Genomic DNA, 21,915 nt, shown 5'->3' with positions numbered 1-21,915 from the left:
GAGTCCAGAGTCCCACTTCAAGGTCTGTCTGTGTATCCAACTGCCTTTCCCACCGGCAGGGACTTAATATCCCTCACTGGAACATTCTGTCCTCTCTGCCCTCTCATCTAAGAAAGGAATGGATGCACTCAGGAATCTCAAGCTTTCAGTTATGAAGAGCCACGACCTCGCCCAGCAGGGTCTTCTACTGTCTCCCAGTGCTGGCCACTGAGCAAATCACTGGACACATATCTGGCCACATGTTGTGGTTCTACTCACCGAAGACACAGGAGGAGTGTAAGAGCCAGCAAGAGCGAGATGAGAGAGAGGGAGTAGCCCACGGTGTACATCAGCTGCAAGGTGGACAGCAAGGCATAGTGCTCCACCTGGACATGGGAAGAGCAGACATGACCACCAGGCTGCAGTCTGTCACCCCACCTTCACCTCAGCTCCATGCCCAGAGTCACCCAGGGGCCAGGCACGAACTGAGACACAGACTGAGCCTCAAGCCTGTTGCTAGACCTTTCCTTCTCAACTCTGTTGGTACACAGATAGGCAGCCCAAACTGCCTTGGCACACTTCAGAGGCCACAAAGCCCCGTGGGTAAGAACCTCGTGGGTAAGAGTCTCATGCCATGGCTGGGCTCACAGCCCAGCACTCATTCACCAGGACTTGCTATATCAGAAGGAACTGAACCCTAGACACAGGATGCCATGGTGAGCTGTGGTGAGAATCTTTCGTAGTTTGTTAATATGATAAATTTTGTTAGTTTTTAGATGTTAAATCAATAGTTTAATTGCACTTGGTCATGACACTTCTTTCTTTCAGAATATTGTTGGGTTGGATTTGGTCAAATTTTGTCTGTGTCCGTATCTGGAGATATCTGGAGATATCTGTATGACAGTTGTCTCATAGATTGAGTGAACATTCTGGGAATTTTTACAGAATTTGTAGTATTTTTTTCTCTCCTTTTCTTTGAAATTGAATCAGGTTTTGTTTCATGAGCTTTGAGAACCTGTTAACATGTTGTTGGTATTATTGTTATTGTTATTGTTGTTGTTGGCGTATTTATTTTCCTGGTGAATTTATCTCTTCACTACTATGATATTTGTTTATTTAGAGGCAGAGTCTCATTATGTAGACCAGGTTGGCCTTGAACTCACAGAGACCTACTTGCCTTTATCTCCCAAGTGCTGGATGTGTGTCACCGCACCAGTTGAAATGTTACTCTATATCCTGGTGACATTCACTGCTTGAAATCTACTTTGTCTGATATTAATATAACAATCCCCCTTCCTTCTAATTCGTATTTGTTTTCAGCTGTGACGGCTTGAACAAAAATGGTCCTCAGAGGCTCCCATGTTTGAATACTTGGGCCAGTTGGTGGAACTATTTGAGAAGGATTAGGGAATGTGGCCTTGTTGGAAGAGGGATGTCTCTGGGGTGGGCTTTAAGATTTCAGATGACCCAAGTCATCCCCAGCCTCTTTCTCTTCCTCCTAAGGTTTACAAATGAGGACGTGAGCTCTCAGCTGGTCCTGCTGCTAGGTCTTTGCCCCACCGCCACAAACTCTAACCCTCTGAAATCTTGAGCCCCAAACTAAATGCTCTCCTTGGTAAACTGCCTTGGTTATAGTGTTTTAAAACAGCAATAACAAAGTAACTAAGACAACAATGTATTTTTTCAATCTTTTAAATTTTTAAAGATTTATATTTGAAGTTATTGTCTAAGAGATAGTATATTGCAGACTTTTGCATTTTCTTAACACCACCTGAAATCTACCTGCTGGGGATGTTTAGATCATTTATATTTAATGCCATTATTTATCTGGCTGGGCTTAAATCCATTGGTCTTTTTCTTTGTCTCATATTTTCTTTACCCTCTTTTCTTCTGTTTCTGTCTTATTTTGAATTGACTGTGCCTTTGCTCTGTTTCTCTTCCTGTGATTTAGTATGCCTTCTTTCAATCTTCAGTGGCTGCTTTGAAATTTATGGTAAACATTTTTAAATTATTGTAGTCTGCCATGAAATAATATTTTATGATTTGATGCATAATTTAAAAACTTTGCCATTGTATAATGACTCATCCTCCATCCTGACCATTTTGCTATCACTGCCATCCATCCATTTACTACAACGCATCCCATAGGCTACTGATGCATCATTATTGCTTTTGCTTTAACTAGTAGTCTATCTTTTGAAATATGATAAGGAAACTGGCTTTTGCTATTTCTAGTGATCTTTATTCCTTTGTGAGAATCAAAATATTCACATGAGATGTTTTCCTTTCTGTGTTAAGGGTTTTCCTTTATTCTTTCTTACAGTGGTAATCTAGATGCAAATCTTTTGAGCTTTAAAAATAACCCCAATTACATCTTTATCCAGAATTATTTTCTATAGACCTGTGAGGCCTCCAGGTGCTCTTATGATTTCCCTTCTAAGATCAGCTCCTTACAAGAAGTACTTGGGGCTGGAAAGATGGCTCAGTGGTTAAGAGAGCAGTTGCTCTTGCTAAAGATTCTGAGTTCAATTCCCAGCACTTACAATGGGTGGCTCAGAAACACCTGCAACTCCGGCTCCAGGGCAAGGAAGATCTGATATCTCTAGCCTCCATGCACACCTGAACTCATGTGCATACAGACCCACAAATATATGCATAGATTCTTTAAAGTCTTCCGTAAATGCCTCTCTGCTTCATTACAGCTATTTCCTGAAGGGTCTAAAACACCTGCTCTTCAGCTCACACTTGGTACCAAAAAGCAACTCTTCAGTCATTTTCATGCTTATAAAATGCCACTTGTATTGTGCACCAACATGGAAATGCACCCTCATGCATTGCTGAAGGAAGAATGAAATGGCCTCACTCCTATACAGGGAATTTTGGACATCCATGACAGCGTATTGTACATAGACCTTTAGGCCAGGGATCTCATTTCTAAGAGTTTTAAAGAAGATACTGCCACAAATCTGAACCAACATGGATGTACAAAGTTATTCGCAGTGGCCTTTGGGGTAATAAAAGATTGGATCTAGCCTAAATGCCCAAAGTTAGTGCTAAACAAAGTGTGGTAGATACATGTAGCTATAATATATATATATATATTTACAATATACATTATATATAATATATTATACAATTATACTATATTACATACTTATATTTCTAGGAACTGATACAGAATAATTTGTAGGATATGTTATTAAGGAAAAAATTACTGCTTTCTATGAAAGAAAAATGAGGAGTAACAGTTACATGTTTGCTTAGTTTTATAAAAAGAAACACAAAGCATAATTCAATTAACAAAAGAACTGGGCATGGTAGAAATTGAGAGGCTGAGGGTCACTATGATTTTGAAGCTAGCCTAACATAACTAGATCTTACATTGGAGAGGAAGGAAGGAAGGAAGGAAGGGAAGGAGGGAGGGAGGGAGGGAGGGAGGGAGGGAGGGAGAGAGGGAGGGAAGGCGGGTCAGAAAATAAAAGTGACTGTCAATCAGAGTCGGTGTAAAGGAAACAGTGATGAAAATGAAACAACATTTTATACAGTTTTGGCTTTCAAATTCTGCCAATACCTAACCTGTTAAAAGACAAATCAAAAAGGAAAGAATGAAACAGACAAACACTAACAAAAACAACCAGACTAAACTATACATCCAGCTAACCAGATGAGCATATAGAGAAAATGCTCAGCTGAAACAGTGCTCTCTGCTTAGGATGCAACCTAGGGAAAGAAAAGGTCTACAAAGAAACCTTAAGATTTGCCAGTTAGGTTGTAGTGCCAATAGCAACATTACTATGTAAAATTTGAAACTAACACAGAAAAATGAATAAATATGACATCATAAAAAAGATTCCACTGAAAGAGTAAAGAAACATATGTACAAATTAAAGGAAGATAAACAAAATTTCTAATTGTTTAACATAAATCACAGTTCTTAACATGAAGTCTTGATTATATGTGTTCATCTGTGCATGTGTGGATGCACATGTGCCCACATTTATGCAAAGAAAGAACTCAGTTTTTTAAATGAGCCTGGGAGTGGCTCAGCAGGTAAAAGGTAAAAGTGCTTGCCTTGCAGGTAGGATGTGAGGACCTGGGTTCAAATCCCCAGAATCCACACAGAAGCTGGAGGAGCGATGCAGGCCTTGGTAATTCCAGCACCTTATAGGGAGATAGGAGGAGATGGAGGACCCCTGGCATGAGCGTGAAGGTCAGAAGACAATGCTGGGTGCTGCCTTTCACTTTGCTTGAGACAGGGTCTTTGTTTTGCTGCTACATTCTCCAGACTGTCACCGGAATTTCTGTCAACGTTGTTTGTTAATTTTACGTGGTTGGGATCATAGCCGCGTATCTGTGTGAAATAAGTCCCTCTATGTGAGATGCTATCTGATGAACAGGTACGGGTGAAAGCTCATGGTGTCTAAGAGGCATTGGTGCGGGAGAATTATCTGTATTCTGTCAATCATATTTTAATAAAACGCTGATTGGCCAGGCAGGCAGTATAGGCGGGAAAGCCAGACAGGAAGTAGGGGTGGAGCAAAGAGACTGGGAGAATTCTGGGAAGCAGAGAGGTTCCTCTGGCATTCCTGTGCAGACCACGGAAGAAGCAACATGTAAGCTGTCACACTGAGAAAGGTAATGAGCCCATGTGGCTAACGTAGATAAGAATAATGGGGTAGCATAAGTTATAAGAGCTAATAAGTAGCCTGACCTAATGAGCCAATCAGTTTATAACCTTATGGAGTCTTGTGCGTGATTTTTCCTTGGGACTTGCTGGCTTGTTGGGGTACTGGGTGGGACAGAAACCCCAACAAGCCAGCCCTCATACTACAAGGCATTTTCCAGCATTTCAGAAAGATAGTGAGAGCAGCTACAACCAAATGTAAAGACTTTGGAATCTAGGTAATAGATATTTTATTATTTTTTTAACAATTGTATATGTTTGAATATTTCAAGGTAAAATGCCAGGAGGTTATAATCAGCGTTTCAAGTGTTAAATTATATTAATAATGTAAATGTATTACTACAATAAAACATTCTTGTGTCAGAGTTTTGTTGTTGAGACAATGTCTATGTTAAACACTTGGAAGGAGAAAGGGCTTGACTCCTGGTGGGGAGGATGTGAGGGGGTGGGGCAGCTCACATCATGACAGCTGGAGAGCTAAGTGAGCAAATCCTACACTGGCTAGCTCTCTCCTCTTCTCCTCATCCCCACTTTTATTCTACCTGAACTCCCAACCTACGGGATGGCAGAGCCTGAACTCAGGGAGTGCCTTCCTCCTTTGGTTAGTCTGTTCTGACATCCTCACGCACATCCTAGAGCTCTGCCCGACTAACCTCCTAAGAGATGGCAATCCAGTCGAGTGACAACCAGGCTTAACCATCAGAACTATATATGACAGTTGCACCCTAGGGCCAGGGAGATGATCTTCCAGGTAAAGGCACTTACCTCCAAGTCTGATTTGGCACACACGCAAATGTGTGCCATGGTGTGCATAACACACACATACAAATAAATATAAAAATGCTGAAGGTTATGCCCTACGTGATTTTATAAATGATCCATGTATAACAATTAAATTCTGTCTTTGCAAACAGAAAGCCCTCTATGGAAGTGTAAAGAAAACAGTCTGAAATAAGGTGAAGAACCGACCCCCGTACTACAAATAGAAATCCATACAAGAGGACTCTGAACATAGTGTTCGTGCTTATGCACGGATACCGCACACAGGGCCAAGAAATGCACTTAACATACATAAGGATCCCCAGTATGTTGTTAGAGGAACATAACATAGTTTGCTTGCCAAAACTCTGAAGGGCAAAGGTTTACTAACACTGCCCTTTTTTGGGAATAATTTCAACCCACTCTGTGAAACACAGGTAAACATAGCCAGAAGCTTTTTGTTTTTAAGTATTTGAATTCTTGGAAATATTACTTGAAGAAGGAAGGAAGTGGTACCCTTCCAACTCACTCCCTCTCTCTGCAGGGGAATATTGTTTTTGAGAGGGGGTCTTGCTGTGTAGCCTCATGAGAGCAGCTTCAGCACTCAAGACCATTGAGCTTAAACTCCTATTATTAAACCCCTATTGTGTTCACTTTTTGAGAGAGAAAGCTCTGCCTCCTGTCTCTCTATGCACTGACTTGGGGATGCTGCCAAGCAGACCAAAGCGGGATTTACATCTGTCAGTGAATCTGACCGCATACAAGAGTTACCTGGGGAAATCTAGCATCAGTGTTGAGACCTAGACCCCACTACAGACCCACTGACTCAGAATTCATGAAGTCTTCCTATATTAAGTGTCTACTATGTATAAAGCCTATCCTGCATTCCATTTTCCTAGGGCTTGGGAGTGGTATCTGATACGATGGTGACAGTTTGATTGGTCTCAGTTTACAATACCAAGAAAGAAGACAAGAAATCGATATCCTAGGCTTCATTCAAAGTATGCAATTGGCATAGCTTCAGCATCATGGCATAAGCCAGGCAGTCTTGAGATTAACTTCATGTGTCATTTTAGTCCCTTTAAGAGGTGAGACCTGTCACATGGTAAAACTGGATATGGAAGGTAGAATTCTACCAACTCAGAACAAAAGATAAGGCTCCTGTCTCATCTCCTTCTAACTGTCTCCAGCCCAGCTGGTCCAGCCACTCTCGAATCTGCATAGAGATCCCGTCAAGGTCGGTTCTAAGTGCTGACCCTCTGTACTGCAGTCTGCAACACCACAAATCTTCTCGGCAGTGCAGGCTGACTCTGCCTTCTCACCTCTCTAGAGGTCTCCAGACCCCTGTGCGTCCTCTTCCTCTCTACACAGAAACACTTCAAGTCACCTCTTAAGGAGGCATGGGGTGAACCATGATGATGGGGGGCAGTCAGCCACATGGGAGCCGGGGAAGGCATCCCAGGCAGTGACCAGCAAGCTCAAGGACAATGCTGCAAGAGTGACATTCCTTAGGGTTTCCTATCTCTCCCCAGAAGTGGAGGTCTGTTCACTCTTTGACCCTGAGTGTGTGCTTTTCCCTCTGTCAAGTCATTCTCACTTCCTCCTTCCCATGGCCAACTCCTTCCCCCTACCCCCTCAGTCTCAGTCTGGGCAGCCTTCCTTGCCCCGAGACTGCATCAATGCCCCTTTGCTGTGGCTCTGAGCATCCTGTATGTTTGTACCAGTGGCTAATCACCCTGCCTATGTGCCACACAAGACTCCAAGAGCCTTAAAGTCCGTAATGGTGTCTGGCCGATTATCGGTGTCTGCTAGAGAAATCTGGCATGGACTAGGTGCTTTGTTACTATGTATGACATGAATGAAAGGGGGAGAAAAAGACTTGCCTTATACTCCTGTCTAATTCCCCAACATCTCCTCAATCCTGTACTTCCCCTTTATGCTTGACCTTGAACACAGTAAGCAGGATTTGGACAAAGGGGTGGCTTTCGGGAGCGACTGGGAGGCTGATGAGAAAGTAGAGAAGACATGCTCCAAAGGGGGCTACACAATTCAGTCCTGGAAGGGTTAGCGCCAGGGCAGAGAGACAGCTCCACTCTGTGACTCTCACCAGCTTAAAGAGTTCCCCCAAAGTTTCTAGGAACTCAACCAGCCCTAAATCAGGGTGTGGGGTTTTGATGATGAGAGGAATTCTGGGACTAGCCAGCTCAGTGGAGCAGAGTTGTGGGTTTTATTGGAACCATTTTAACACAGCACAAGGGTTAACTCAAAAGGGTGCCCAAATGAAGACACCCGAGAATGGGCACTGGCTTTCAAGCTAAGCACTCAGTGGACTTAGCTAGCTACTCCCTTTTGGTGACTCTCAAGCTGCATCTCAAAAGATGTGAGGAATCCTTCTATCCTTCCCCAATCTTTTGATCAGTGATGCATGAGAAGGCCCCAGAGACACCTTTCCTGGAATTATAATCTGATCAAATAAAATCAGAGACTTCTAGGGTTTCAGAAGGAGTTTAATACCTGTTTATTCCCTGTACGTGGGGCTTCTGGTGGAATTTTTAGAAAATGACATGTCCCTGGCTAGCAAGAATAAAGGCCTTTTAGTTGTGCTGGAATTATTGCTCCTGCTGTTGGCAAAAGCTTCCACCAAATTCCAGAGAAAGTGAATTCTTCTCCTCCTTCTCATGGCCCCAAGACCTGCCTTCCTGTCCTACCTCAGAGGAAAAGTAGATAGAAGCGAGCATTGCCACACACACCTCTAATGGCAGCACGCAGGGGGCGGAGGCAGCAAGACCGCCAGTTTGGAGCCCACTAGGCTTCCAAGTGGGACCCTGTCAAGGAGACGAGATGGGAGGGGACAGGGAGAAAGGGACAGAAGGAGAAAACGCTGTGAGGAAGTCTGCCGAGTGGCCTGTCCGTTTATTCTGCATTTGCTGAACTTGGGGATGAGGAGCTGAGCGGTTCATCCTCTGGATTCTGGATCCTGGAGACAGAGCGGAACTCCTGCTTAGAGCCTGCTAACTGCACACCAGGACTTTGGTATGAAACTCAAGGCTCTTGACTGCCCAAAGCCTCACGATGATCCCATGCAGCAAATATGATCCCTATGGGATGACAAAGGCAGCAGAGGCACCGAGTGTGAAATAAATGTGCGAGTTCACAGGCGGCAAAGGAAAAATCTGGATACAGGACCAAGTCTGGCCCCAGAACCTTATGCTGTGCTGCCTCCCTCTAGGCTCCCCAGCCCCCAGCTGCCACTGGATGTGGCTTTTAGAGACAGGGCTAGGTAAGGACTAAGCAAGCAAGAGACTATCAAAGATAGGCCGGTGCAATGGGCAAATTCGATGAGGACCGAGGAAGAAGTAGCCACTAAGCTGGGCCATCTCGCTTGGTAAGAGACAACTGAACTGAAACGTGAATGCTGGGTTGTTTGGGGAAGCTGTTCCAGGCACAGGGCACGGCAGGTGCAGAAGCTGTTTCATCCCACAGAGGAATAAATTCCATGGCTGCCATGGAAGTTGCTGTCGGGTGACTGCAGCTCTTTCCTATTGGAATCTGGAGCAGATGAGCTGGTGGGAGGTCCCGTGTGTGTGTGTGTGTGTGTGTGTGTGTGTGTGTGTGTGTGTCCCAAAGTCGACATCCCCTGGGCTGCACCAAGTTCTGGTTCCAGGTGCTTTCTCAGCAAACCGGTAAACTCACCTTTTTGAAGCTGTAGTTCCCTGAGCATTCTGAGTCATCCTGCCAAATAGTTGTGGCGTTCTCTCGCGTCTGCCAAGTCCCCTGAGCCAAGCAGTGTCTGTAGGCCCTTCTTGGGCTCTCTGAAAGTAAACAAGGCTCTAGAGGAAAGTTCAAAACACACAGCCTATTCCCTGAGCTCACGGGAAGGTCTTCACCCTTGGCTAAAAAGCTGTGGAAAATCCCAGGGGAAAGGGATTTTCGGTTTTCCATCTGGGGGCTCATTAGCATCCCCACTGTTTATTTGGGATGGGAAGAAAAACACGGAAGGGTCTAGATTTTGTAACTGACCATGATCTTCTAATGTCCGTAGTGTTTACACATGTCTCTGAAGCTAGAAGGTCGCTGTGACTCAGAGATACTATAACCCTGTAAGGTACAGTCTCCTGGGAGATGCTGACCTGAGCCCCTGTGCATCTCTCCCTAATGTCCAAGAGGTGGCGCAATGAAGAAGAGAAAGCCATTGGTGCAAAGCAGGCAGGCTCAGGACTGACACATGATAAGTCCACTTTCTGAGCAGTGTCCTGGATTCAGCTCTACAGTCTCTGAGTCTTATCAATGTCTTCGTCAGGGACTGGGTCCAATACTGCCACCTATCCTCTGTGATGTGAAGAGAGATGGTGTGTGTGAGTGTGTGTGCGTGTGTGTGTGTGTGTGTGTGTGTGTGTGTGTGTGTGTGTGTGCAGATGATGGGTAAATCACTCAGCCCACACTAAGGGCTGTTGTCACTTGACTACGTCTACCCTAGAAGCCCCATGAAAGGTCCTCCTACCTGGAGGATCAAGTAGGAGACACAAACGAGATGTGGAAATTTCCATAACATTCCAATCCCAACCCTATACTTCTTACACTAACAGTAGCTGTTGGTACTTTGGGTATTAATCGGGACCCACCCTACCCAGGAAGCACTTCCTCCTGCCCAACAGACATCTCAGACAACATGCTCCAACCAAGCTCTTCACCATTTCCAGATCTGCCCCGCCCACAGATGTCCCCATCCCAGAGGATGACGAGCCCATCCTGGTATCCCCTAGCTCAGAACCTTAGAATCATCTCTGTTTTCTTGCAGCCTCTAGCTCCGTCTGCTCCATTAGCAAGTCATACTCACTTTCACTCAGATCCTAGATCCGACCCTACCTTCTACATCCCCCTTCCTTCCTAGTTAGAACTCTTCCTTCTTCCCTGGTTTATTGCTAACTCTGCTGATGGTATTGTCCTCATGGTTATGGATAGCCCAGTTACTGTGTTTCTGCTCAAAATCTCCCGAAGACTCTCTAAGGATGAGAGTCCTTCTGTGGCCGTCCACGAAGGCTTGTAGGAACTGGTCTCCTCACCTCTCTGCCCTCACTTCATATTGTTTCTCTTCCTCCTTGGCTCTGTCTGGGTTTAACCTCTCCCCTTCTTGGAGGCACGCTCCTCCCCAACAGTACACCACAGCATGTTGTGCACTCTCTCCTGAACACGACCCCCTTTTGGCTCAAACTCTTAAGTCTTCACTAAAGCATCACCTTGCCATTGAATCATCCTTCAGCCACCCATTGCCCCGCCCCAGTCCTCCCTTTCCATCTCCATCTCTTTATCACATCCACACATACAGAGGATGCCCGTGACCATTGTCTACCCTTCTTACTACAGTGCAAGCCCTGGGAGAGCGATTTTATTCTGGTTCGGTCACTAATACACCCCGAACATTTAAAAATGGTGTTCGGCACACAGTGAGTACTCGCTAGATATTGGTTAAATGAGAAAATGACAATAATGCCACTTGGAACTTGTGCTGTCCATGTCGGTTGTAATGCCCCTGGGAGGGCCCAGCTCAAAGTTGAGCTGGGGGAACACACATGAAAGTTACAAACGCTAAGACAGAGACTGTGCGGGTACAAGAGAGGCCGCAGAAAGACAGGGGTCCATTGACTTCAGGGAAGAAGTTGAAGGAATGTTCTAGAAGGATGGAAAATTCAAAGTAAAAATTGAAGTTGGACTTGCAGGCGGAGCTTTAAGGAGGCATCCTGAACAGCAGAGAGAACATAGGTGTAGGCTAGGAACAGTGCAGCCATGATGGGGTACAGGCAATGCAGCCATCATAGGATGGATATATACGGCTATAATGGGGTGGTACAGTGCAGTTATCATGGTGTGGGGACCGTGTAGCTGTGATCCCATGCTGAAAAAATGGGTTGTAGTCCTGGTGGGAAAGAAAGGGATGCTCAAATCCCTCCTTTGGGATGTGAGTCTAATACTTCTTTCTAATTGCAAAATTGGTGTGTTTTAACAGGCATGTAGAAACTGGAACTTAAAATTGCTTTCAAAAAAAGATGCAAAGGGCAAGACCCTGAACCTCACAAAGAAATGGGCTGAGAGACAAAGAATTCTGCCGGGGCTGGAATAGGCAGAGACCTCACATCCACCATCCCATAAGACCCTGAAACCTTTGCTCTGACCTGAATTGAATAAGAAGTCCTCTGTAACAGAGAACAGAGATAGTGGAGGCCACCTGGAGCTGACTCACCCTCCTCCAAGAAAGGATGGTTGACCTGTCTGTTAGATCGACGTATCTTCTGGCTGCCATCTCACAGTTTCCAACAAGCTGTAGGTCACCATGGCCATGGTGTTGAGGAAATTAGACCTTTCCTACCTCCTCGAGCTGGGCCAAATTATAAATCAATCTATTTCCCTTTTATAATTTCTGTTTCCTACTTTCTTTTTGGAAACCATGGAAACGGAGGCAGTGGGTAAGGACCTGTGTGTCTGGTAACGACACCTGTACAGATGGATCAGTCTGGGAGCTATGCATTTCACTGGAGGGGAAGAAGAGAAAGCAGGCCAGGATGCCAGAGAGGTCAGCAGGACCAGGTTGCAAAAGGTCACAAATGTCATTCTCAGTTCTTGAGATCGGGGGGCCAAAACCGGGGCTGCCACTTCCCAAAGCTTTACAGGAGGTGGTGGCAGGGGGTGAGGGCTGAGACTGGGGCAGTAAGGACACCAGGAAGCAGCTAAGCGAAGCAAGGTTGCTGAGCTACCACCGCACCATGGGGGAGGAAAGGGAAGAGAAGCAGGTACCATTCAGATGACATGAAGTTAACACAGGGCCAGGTGAACACGAGGTCATGCCTAATGGGAAAGACAGGAGGCTCCTGCTTTTGTTTCTCCTAATCTATTTCCCACTTCTTTCTGTCCCTCCATTTCTGTCCTGTCTGATACATCCGTTCTGCCACCAATATTTTCTTTAACCTTTTCCCTTTCTCTCCAAGGCTGTTATTTTCCTGTCTGGAAAGTTTTGAATTCTCTATCTAAGTCCCATTAACAACACAATTTAACGATACTTCTTTCAAAGCTGATGTAAAAAAAAAAAGCCGTAGATTATTTTTCTCTGTACAAGAAGCCATCCGTTGTACAGATAGGAGCTCCCCAGTCTTTCTAGGGTCCTTTTCCTCCAAATGACCAAGGTTGAGACACTTGCGTTCTTCCCACAACAGTCGGGTTCTGGGGGAGTTGAATCTGGACTCTAATCTATACATTATCCCAAAGTACTGTATAAGGGGAGCAGACAGGAGCCTACAAATTATGGGGAAACAGGAATATTTGTCTAGTATGTGTGAGACCCTCGGTTCACTTTCCAGTGCTTGGAAGGGGCAGAGGCAAAGAAATAAGACACAATATACTGAGATACAAGAATACCTTAACCATGAAGACTTAGGAGAATCTCTTGGTTAGAGTTCTTTCTAACTTCCCTCTGGCTACTCTACCTGGACAATCTGTCCTTCAAAGGAACTGTCAGAAATGGCTAGGAAGAGATCCATTACCTTCACTCCACCAAGGTAAGAATGAAGGGCAGGGAACAGAGACATTTCCAGGAGGAGAATGAGGCCAGCACACAAACTGATCAAACGTTCCATTGCAAAAGATGCCTGTGGGGAGAAAAGAAGGTAGAGCAAATGTCAGTGTTCTCCCACAGGGTCTTCTGAGGGAGAGAGAAAGACCCAGAAGCTTAGAGCCCACTTAAGCTGGTGTAATCTTTGCAGAGGCCAACACAGATACCCTTCTCTCTGAAGCAGCCAAGGATGGGGACTGGGACTGGGAAACACAGGGATGCTGAACGTAGCCCCCAACACTGTCTTTGTCTACCCAATTTGACCCCCAGTCACTGTATGTAGCATACTGGTTTTGCTTTGTTCTGTATTAACTGAACTCACAGAAACTCAGGGTCAAGGGTAAGATGTTTGGGGGTCCAGTCGGTGACTTGTGTTCCATAATTAAGTAATTGGCAAGGTTCACCAATTTGAGTATACAAGACAAATGATGGCTCGAAGGGGATCTGTGGAGTTGCAGCTTTTGGTCACACATAGTTAGCACTGTTCTATGTATTTATAGCTCTCCACTTGAATATTAGTTCAATAAATTATTGGAGGAGTTTGGGTCACTGTAAATTTAGGAAATGGTTTATGTATCAGTTCTTGGTAACTAGAAGGTCTAAACTTAGAACACAGCCGGATAAACCTCCTAGAACTCGATGGAAGCATTTCATACCACAAGTTCCTGGGCTTCTCAGAAGCCAAGCATCACCTTCTCCCACCTCCTTCTTATTAGGGTGGAACGCAAGGACTTCTTGAGAGAAATAAGCAGGTTCCTAGCATTAAACCTCTGTAGACACAGCCCGGGTTAGCCCAGCTATGAGCTACTGCGGGTCACTGCCAACCTAGTTGCCAGGTAACAACACTTGCTCTGCTTACGTAGCCACTCTGCTCCATAAGATGACCTGCCCTACTTTGATCTCAAAAGTAGTATTCCCCTGAAATGAACAGTGGATTTTGTAGTTGGCATCAAGGGGGACTTCACAAAGGGCTAGGGGTGCTGACTTTGAGTCACGTTCTCGGGGGAAGTAGAGTCGCTTCTAGCACTGCTGGGCAGCTGAACGGAATGATTGACAGATGTCAAGAGGATGAAGGGTGGCCTTTATCTGTTATCCATCCGTGATGTTCAGAAGCAGTGAGTCAAGGCACTCTATGGTTTTGTTTTCTTTGATTTGGTTTGACATTTTTTTGTGAATGTAGTATATATGGATTCCCCTGATAATGTCAACATATGGACAGGCAAGGCTATGGACTGGCTCACCTACAACACGTTTGCTAGTGTGCTCTAAACATAGTGTAGACTGGAAAAGAGGAATTACATTATTGTTCAGATACAGCTAACACCTCCCCCCAGGAGATGGGGAACCCCCACATACCTAAATAGCTTCTCAGGCCAGCCTAGAGGGATCACTCGTGTCAGATGGCAAGGCAGTAAGTGCGCTGTGAGAGCGCTTCAATCAGAGCAGCTGCCCCTGCATGCAGTCCATCCTACCTTACCATGAGAAGTGAGTCTATATTGCTTCCCCCGAGCCGGGTTAATTGTCCTATCCAATTGAATATGAAGAAACGACACAGAACTTTCAAGGCCCATTTACAGAGAGAACATGGCTTCTGGTCAGGCTAACCCTTAAGGAGCAAAGCCATACAGTATAAGGAAGCCTGGCTTCCGCAGAGAGGCTGGGTGGACACATCCTGGCCACCAGTCATTGCTTTACTCTACGAACCAGTGTCAGCCCCCTGATACAATCATGAAAGTCCCTTTGGTGATTTCAGTCCCCAGTCTTTGAACCTCTCAGCTACATCCCAGATATTACAGTGCTGAAAGAGGCCATGTTCAGTGGCCCTGAATCCTTACGCCATGAACCACAAGAGACAGTAAATGATTATCGTGGCTCTAAGCCAATAAGGTCAAGGGCAACTTGTTACACAGTCATAGATAGCTACTGCCCGTGCTTACCAGAAGGTTGTTTGCGCAAGTCTCTCAGACACTTCTCCTTATACTGAGCCCACTTCCGAGTTGTGTCCTCCAGGAGAGATCCTGTAACCTAAGCACACAGAAGCATGGTCACAGCCAGACATGGTGGCACTTGTCTGAAATCTCTGCACTTGGTGGTCTAGAACAGGGGAACTGTGAGTCCTAGGCCTGCCTGAGCTCCATGGTGAGATTCTGCCTTAGAAAGAAAGCAAACAAGCAGAACCAAACAAATGAAAAAACCAAAGCAACAACAAAAACAAAAAATCCACAAGATCAATCCCAAGTAGCTGCGGGTCCAGCTTTGGGCCTATGTTCTCACACCCGGGTCCTCAAATTACCTTCTGAAGTAGCCCAAGCCAAGAAACAGAATTTCCTTGGTGTCTCATGTTCTAATTTAAAAAAAATCTGAATTTTGCATTTACTCCATAATATAACTATAGTTGTTTTGACAAAAGTATGACTGTTTTTTTTTTTTCAAAATCTTTAAGGTTGACATTTCAAGGGAATGTAATAATCAGGCCAAACTTCCACACACTTGGAAAGAAATGCTTGAGCGCTCCTGAGACCATGGAGATCTCCAGAAAAGAAGCATCTTGCTGAGAGGAGCCTAACAACGTGACTAAGAAGGGCACACACACACACACACACACACACACACACACTCACAAAATGCACGCACACGTGCGAGCATGCGCACCAAGGTGCTGGGGGAAAGTACACTAATGGGGGGGGGGCAGATCAGACCTAACAACTTAGGTGACCAAAACAGACCACCCATTAGTTCTAGATGGGGTCACTATTTTGGGGGTAGCAGCTGATTGTGTGTGTTTAATTAAATTTGAAGGACTTTAGGAGGAGTACTGCCCGGTTTTCCAGAGGCTCCTGTGTACCTTGCAGTTGCACCTACCATATCTCTAGCACATGATGGATCAGCCCCTTTTACTGGCTAGAGACACGCTGTTCATCCTCGTATCCCTCTTTCCTCCTCGGCAGAGGAGAGAAGCTGCTAGACTAACTTTCATAACGGGAAAGCCCTCAAACGTAAGCTGCATCTCCAAGGTTCTATGGACAGGAGAGTTAACGTTAGAAAGAAAAACATCCAAAGGCCTCAGGACAGGGGTGTCTCCTTGGTGGCGTTGGTTCTGGACCACACACACACACACACACACACACACACACACACACACACACACATTTAAGAAAAAGGCTTGTGTGGTCACAGCGTTGGTTCACAGGTTTCCAAAATTTCTCAGTTTGTGGCACCCTTAACTATCTCAGTAATTTTCCAAGGCATTCCCAGACCAAAATAAGGTGGGGGGAGAGAAACTAAGGCCCTGTTTATTAAGTAAATAAGCCCAAATAGTTTGTAAATATTTATATTTTAACAACTTTGAACCTATCGGACATTGCACAATTTCTCAAACTTTGGGATGGGATTAGACATCACCACCTCCATTTCCTGTTCCAGGCTGGTTTTGCTCTGTTTGGTACTTGTTTTTTTTTTGTTTAAGCACAGTACCTGCAGACCACCACATCTTTCATGGTCTAATAGTAAGTCAAGCAGACATGGTGTTATGGAGCACAGCTATGAGGCTCCATACTTGGGGTAGGGGCAGGAGGACCAAGAGTTCAAGTCAAACCTTAGCTACACTGTAGGTTCAAGGCCAGCCTGGTCTACATGAGACTATGTCAATTAATTGAATTCAGGTCTTGGGATGTAGTTCATCCCTATGCTTGCCCTACTTGTGCAAGACCTGGGTTCTGTCTCTAGCACGACAAAAACAGAAGAAGACATGAACATCTTGAGTTAAGAGTTCGCACAGTATCAGGAGAGTGACGCAATCACTATTTCCTCCAAATATTAAGATTTCCCATAGCACCCACTGAATTCACCAATGGTGTCCTGGGCACCTTGACACACAGTCTGGGAACCTTGAGATTAGTCAATAAGGAGGAACCCTGAGGCTATAACAGCTGGCATTACTTCCTGGCTTCATTTTCCAGTGAGCTTTGAATCTCCGTTAATAATAGTCCTTTCTGAGTTGGATCCCAAGAGGCACCAAGTAAATTTATCAAGATACCATTTCATGGAACAAACATCCTAATCGGAGATCAAATGACTCATATCTTCTTTCAAAAATTTCAGCAGATGAATTAATAACTAATCAACAAGTTTCCATAACCCTCAAAATCATGAAAGTAAGGCCCTCCCTTGCCTAAAGGGCTATTTGCACCCTGGGGCTCCTTACCCAGACCTACCTAAGGAGGGGAAGATGAGCTCAGTCTCTGGACTGAATTCTCCCAGTTCCCTTGCTATTCGCCAGGACTAATGGTGATGGCAAAAGTAGAAAAGCAGTAGCTGGAGCGTCAGCAAAGGGCTTTGCCACACAAGCAGAAGGCCCTCAATTTGGATTCCCAACACCCACTTTAAAAACCAGGCGTGGGGGTACATGCCTAAAATTCTAGAGTTACAGAGGAGGAGACGGGGGAACCCCATCTTACAGACCAGCTAGTCTGGCCGAATCAGTGAGATTCTGGGCCAGCGAAAAGACCCTGTCTCAAAAAACAAGCTGGAGAGCAACTGAGGGGGACACCTGACACCAACCTCCGGCCTGGGCATGTGCACCCAAACACAGCCACGTGCAACCATATACACAAACCACACACAGTGGGAAACGAACTAGAGACTAAAAATCGAGGATCTCTGTAAATTCGAGGCCAGCCTGGACTACCAGAGCTAGTTCCAGGACAGGCTCCAGAGCCACAGAGAAACCCTGTCTCGAAAAACAAAAACAAATAATAATAATAATAAACAAATAACAAACAAACAAAAAACAAAAAAAAAAGCCTACTGAATTTGATCAGCCTAGGGAAGCTAGACAAACTGACATCTTCGCTGGTACTTATTTAAAACACACCAGAAAGACAAGAGGCAAGTCTAAAGCCAAACCCAGCTAAGCTTCCAGCGTAATGGGGAGAAGAGATGCACAGGGAGGCCAACTTGACCTTTATCCCTCTCTCCCTACCTAGGCGGCCTGTATCCCTGACCAGCTCGGCTGGGAAGAGATGGAGGAGGTGTGTGTGGGAGGAGAGCATTGATTGACTCTGCTCACACAAATCTCTTTCTGTGTTAGAGAACTAAGTACACCACAGAACAAAGAAAGGGAAAGGCATGGGCAGCCAGAAACGGGGGAGAGAGGGAGCACAGCCTTCACCCCAGAAAGCACTTCCCTCCCAGACCCTTCTCTCCACACACGCTTCATCTTACTTCCTTTTCTGTGCTGTTTTATTCGAACCAACAAAGGAAGCCATATTGCTCTGCAAACTGTATTTTTCTACCTCAAAGGAGCATCCATTTCAAGCTGTACCCAAAACTGCTTTATTATTGCTTTTATTCAACACCCCTTTTCATTGTTGCATATAACTCGGTGAACGAATGTTATATAATTTATCTTTTAAGCCCCCCAGCACAGAAAGCCAAAGTTCCTTTCAGAAGCTGCTAGTAGGATGAAAATCTTCCTAGCTAGACCTTTGGGGGCTGCGTGTGAATCGCAGTTTCTGGGGCAAAGAGTCCACACGTTTTTAAAGGTTTTTGATCGCGTACCACTGAACTGTTTATCCTTGCCAATTTAATTTTTTAAGCCCTGCTCCCTCTCACACACCAACCAGCGATGTTTAAAACCCACTTCTCCTGGATCCTTTAAGAGTTTGTTTTTAATGCCTAATAATGAAAATGAGGGGCGGGGGTGTGAGCCAGCACCATTTCACCACCAGCGTTTAGAGGCTAACGTAGCTCTGAGAATTCCTCATTAAGTGGATTTTATGAAGATTTCCTGCCAGCACACACATGCCACAGTCATTTATATCTCCGGGCAGGGAACTCATGTATGAGCGAATTGCATGAATGTCTACACAAAGCCTAGCAATGTATAAACAGCTAAAGACTCTGAGGTTAAATTTGGATAATCAAGGAGAAATTCATCCGATCCACAGCCACATGCTGCAGAATAGACAGAACCACACACAGTCTCTGCACACACAGTCTAAGTGGCAAGGGGCAAGGAGACCCTTCCCCCAAGGGCATTTTCGATACAGAAACACCAGAGTGAAAGGGCTAAGGTACGATTTGGTCAGTGTTGCTGGCCAGCCTGAAGCACCGCAGAGGCTGCTGTTATACACAAAGAGTCATATGTCAGCAGCTCCCCAGAGTGCTAGAGAAGACAGGGCGCAGGGCCACAGTCTGCTGGGTAGACACAACGGCTCCCCAGCTCGTGAGTGTACGTGAGGGAAGGCAGTCTTGTAACTCCCTGGAGCTTCACGCCCATCTATTTAATGGGTCCAGTAGTCATGTTCTTCTCATTCTGCAGGATAAGGTGTAAGGAGGCGTCTTCCAGTGGTATGACCAAGGCTGCAGCCGTGCTGGCGTGTGCTGGCCAGTTGCACACATAGGAATCAGAGCTGCAGCCATACTGGTGTGTGCTGGACAGTTGGGCACATAGGATTTGGCTGCAGCCGTGCTGGTGTGTGCTGGACAGCTGGGCACATAGGATTTGGCTGCAGTCGTACTGGTGTGTTCTGGACAGCTGCACACATAGGAATCGGGGCTGCAGCCGTGCTGGTGTGTGCTGGACAGCTGGGCACATAGGAATAAAAAATAAACAGGATGAAACTGCTGGAGACATTGGGTGCTTATAAGGATACCCAGAGATTGCAAGCAAGGATGGCATTCTGCCAGCTTTCCCTACAATGGCATCGCCAGTCATAGTGGAAACAGCAGCCCAAGGTCACCTGCTCCTTGGGGATATAGTCCCCTTGTAAGACTTTTTCACCATAGCAAGATTCCTCAAGACCACCAATTGTCCCCAGGTTGGCAGTGCGTGAGGGATGAAGGCAGCCCGAGGGAAAGCTTAGAGGCAGCCAGTCAGCAGCAGTGATGCTTGCCTGTCTAGTCTCAGGCAGAAGGGCTGGGAAAGGGAGCATTTATGAGACCTGGCACCTCTGCCCTCCCTGGATGCAGGGTGCTTTCATTATGAAGCGCGGCAAATGGGGACTAAGAGCCAAAGGTGAACAGCAGCCATTCCCTAGGGGGTTTTCTTTCTTGGATGAGTGACATTGGGGGTCCCTTCCAACCACAGCCCGGAAGAAATGAGACCTTGGGAAGGGAAGGGGAAGGAAAGGGGTAACCCCCTTGGATAACAATCAAGCAAGCTACTGAGGCATCTGTGAAGGACATGCTAATACATCCAGCAAGCCCTCTGCTCTCCTACAGTGGGTCTGGGCTGATAAGTGTGGAGCAGTATTCCTCACCCTCCACAGGCTCAGGGTCCCCCTCTAGAAAGTGGGGAGACTTTCCCTCACAGGGCTGCTGAGCGGACGGAACAAGATCATAGAAGTGGGGATACCTGACACCAACCTCGGTGCCACTGACTATTGGTGTGTTCCTGCTGTTTGTGTTTTTTGCCACTAAAAAAAGATCACAAAATAAATATAACATGAATATTCACTGTTTTAACGTGGATGTGAATGAACAGTGGGGAAGTGTTGGGTGTGTCGCCCCCCAATGTGAGTGAGGGTGAGCTCCAGTTGGTGGGATCACTGTGATTTGTATCTTACATTGGTAAGTCTTTGGGTTCTATGTCTTTTAATATTATAGAGAATAGAATACAATATAGAAAAATCATAAATATTTGCAATTTGAACAAAAGAAAAGAGAAAAGACACAGAAATGTGACTCCCCGTGACCACTGAAACCAGGGAAGGGGCTAAGAGTGTACAGGGGGTACCAGCAGCCACTCGTGAATGCTGACACGGAAGGTGCTTCTAGGATGTAAAGGGAAGACTGGGGCACAAATAATGTGTGCTTCATTATTTCAGCTCTGTAAAATAATGCACAGACAAGAGATTTTTAAAAATCCAGCCAAAAACAAGCAGTGAACAGAACGCTGTGGTTATGGCTGAGCATCATTTCTTAACATGGTTTTCTTCTTCCCAAATTGCCTACAAGGGGCCTCAACTGCTTCTACAATCAGAAAACATGCACAACTGATAATATTAAGAAGAACAAGGAATAAAAATCTGTTCTTACTTGCTTGATGGAAGCCAGCAGAAGCAGGGTGAGGAAGGACCTCCTAGGGACCCAGAGCAGACGCATCCCATGAGAGTGGAGAGAATCGGTCCTCTGGGACACAGGGATGCCCACCGGTTGTGCCCGTACCTGGGGCAGGGACCCCTTTCTGCTTCTACTGACCACTGCCGGCCTTGGTTGGGGCCTCATCTTCCTGGCGCCCTTTCACAAGTGCGAGCACATCCCTCCAGCACTCCAAGATGTACCACAGGCGGTGGCCTCCTGCATTCCTCCTTGTCCAGAGAGGAAGTGTTTGCACAAGTCCTCTGCAGGCCGCTGAGTGTCTGAACTGCTCGACAGCGATCTACCGAATCTCCAAGTTTCTCATCCCCCGCCTGCCCCTCCTAAAATCTTGGGAGATTTTTCCCAGACCTACCCCAAGACGGCTATGCTGCCTGGGACTTCCTCAGCAGGCCCAGAAGAAAAAGCAAGGCATGCTTTCCATTCTGAGGATTCTGCTCCGTGCACACGACCAGACTGAGGTTCGGATAGCTGGAGAGGATGGACCGGGATGCCAGGTGGGTATCTTTTACGGCAGAATTTCTTTCTAAGGCATCAAACTTTTCTAAACTGCTCCGGGGCTAGCCACAAAGGCAGAGCCACCTCAGAGCTCTGGTTGTGTCAAGATGACAAGGGCAGTTTGCCTGTCTCAGAGACAGCACCTCCAGACCCAAGGTCTGCAGCCAGAGCCCATTCAGTGATGAGGTTTACATCTACACAATAGCAAAACAATGGGTAGGAAGCGCCGAGATTGGCACCTCCCAATTGCCCACGTGTTCTGAGCAGGCCGTTGTGTTCTGAACACAATGATGCT

The 21,915-nt window shown here is 45.9% G+C and overlaps 1 protein-coding gene across 1 annotated transcript in view; it reads right to left on the bottom strand.

Moving 5' to 3' along the window:
• Window positions 1-21,409, bottom strand: part of Glp2r (glucagon like peptide 2 receptor) — a 62,121-nt gene extending 40,712 nt beyond the window's left edge. Inside the window, exons 1-5 of the mRNA XM_085695119.2 lie at window positions 21,063-21,409; window positions 14,960-15,047; window positions 12,955-13,059; window positions 9,116-9,234; window positions 259-365 (exon numbers count right to left, since the gene is read on the bottom strand). Coding sequence (XP_085551245.2) covers window positions 259-365; window positions 9,116-9,234; window positions 12,955-13,059; window positions 14,960-15,047; window positions 21,063-21,251 — 608 coding nt within the window. The 5' untranslated portion in view covers window positions 21,252-21,409. The remainder of the gene's footprint in view (window positions 1-258; window positions 366-9,115; window positions 9,235-12,954; window positions 13,060-14,959; window positions 15,048-21,062) is intronic.
• Window positions 21,410-21,915: the final 506 nt, after the last annotated feature.

The sequence above is a fragment of the Myodes glareolus genome, chromosome 9 (assembly GCF_982192425.1).
Source record: "Myodes glareolus chromosome 9, mMyoGla1.1, whole genome shotgun sequence".
In the NCBI taxonomy this organism is placed as follows: Eukaryota; Metazoa; Chordata; class Mammalia; order Rodentia; family Cricetidae; genus Myodes; species Myodes glareolus.
Note: the sequence above shows the minus strand (reverse complement) of the source record. Positions and strands in the feature narration are given on the sequence as shown.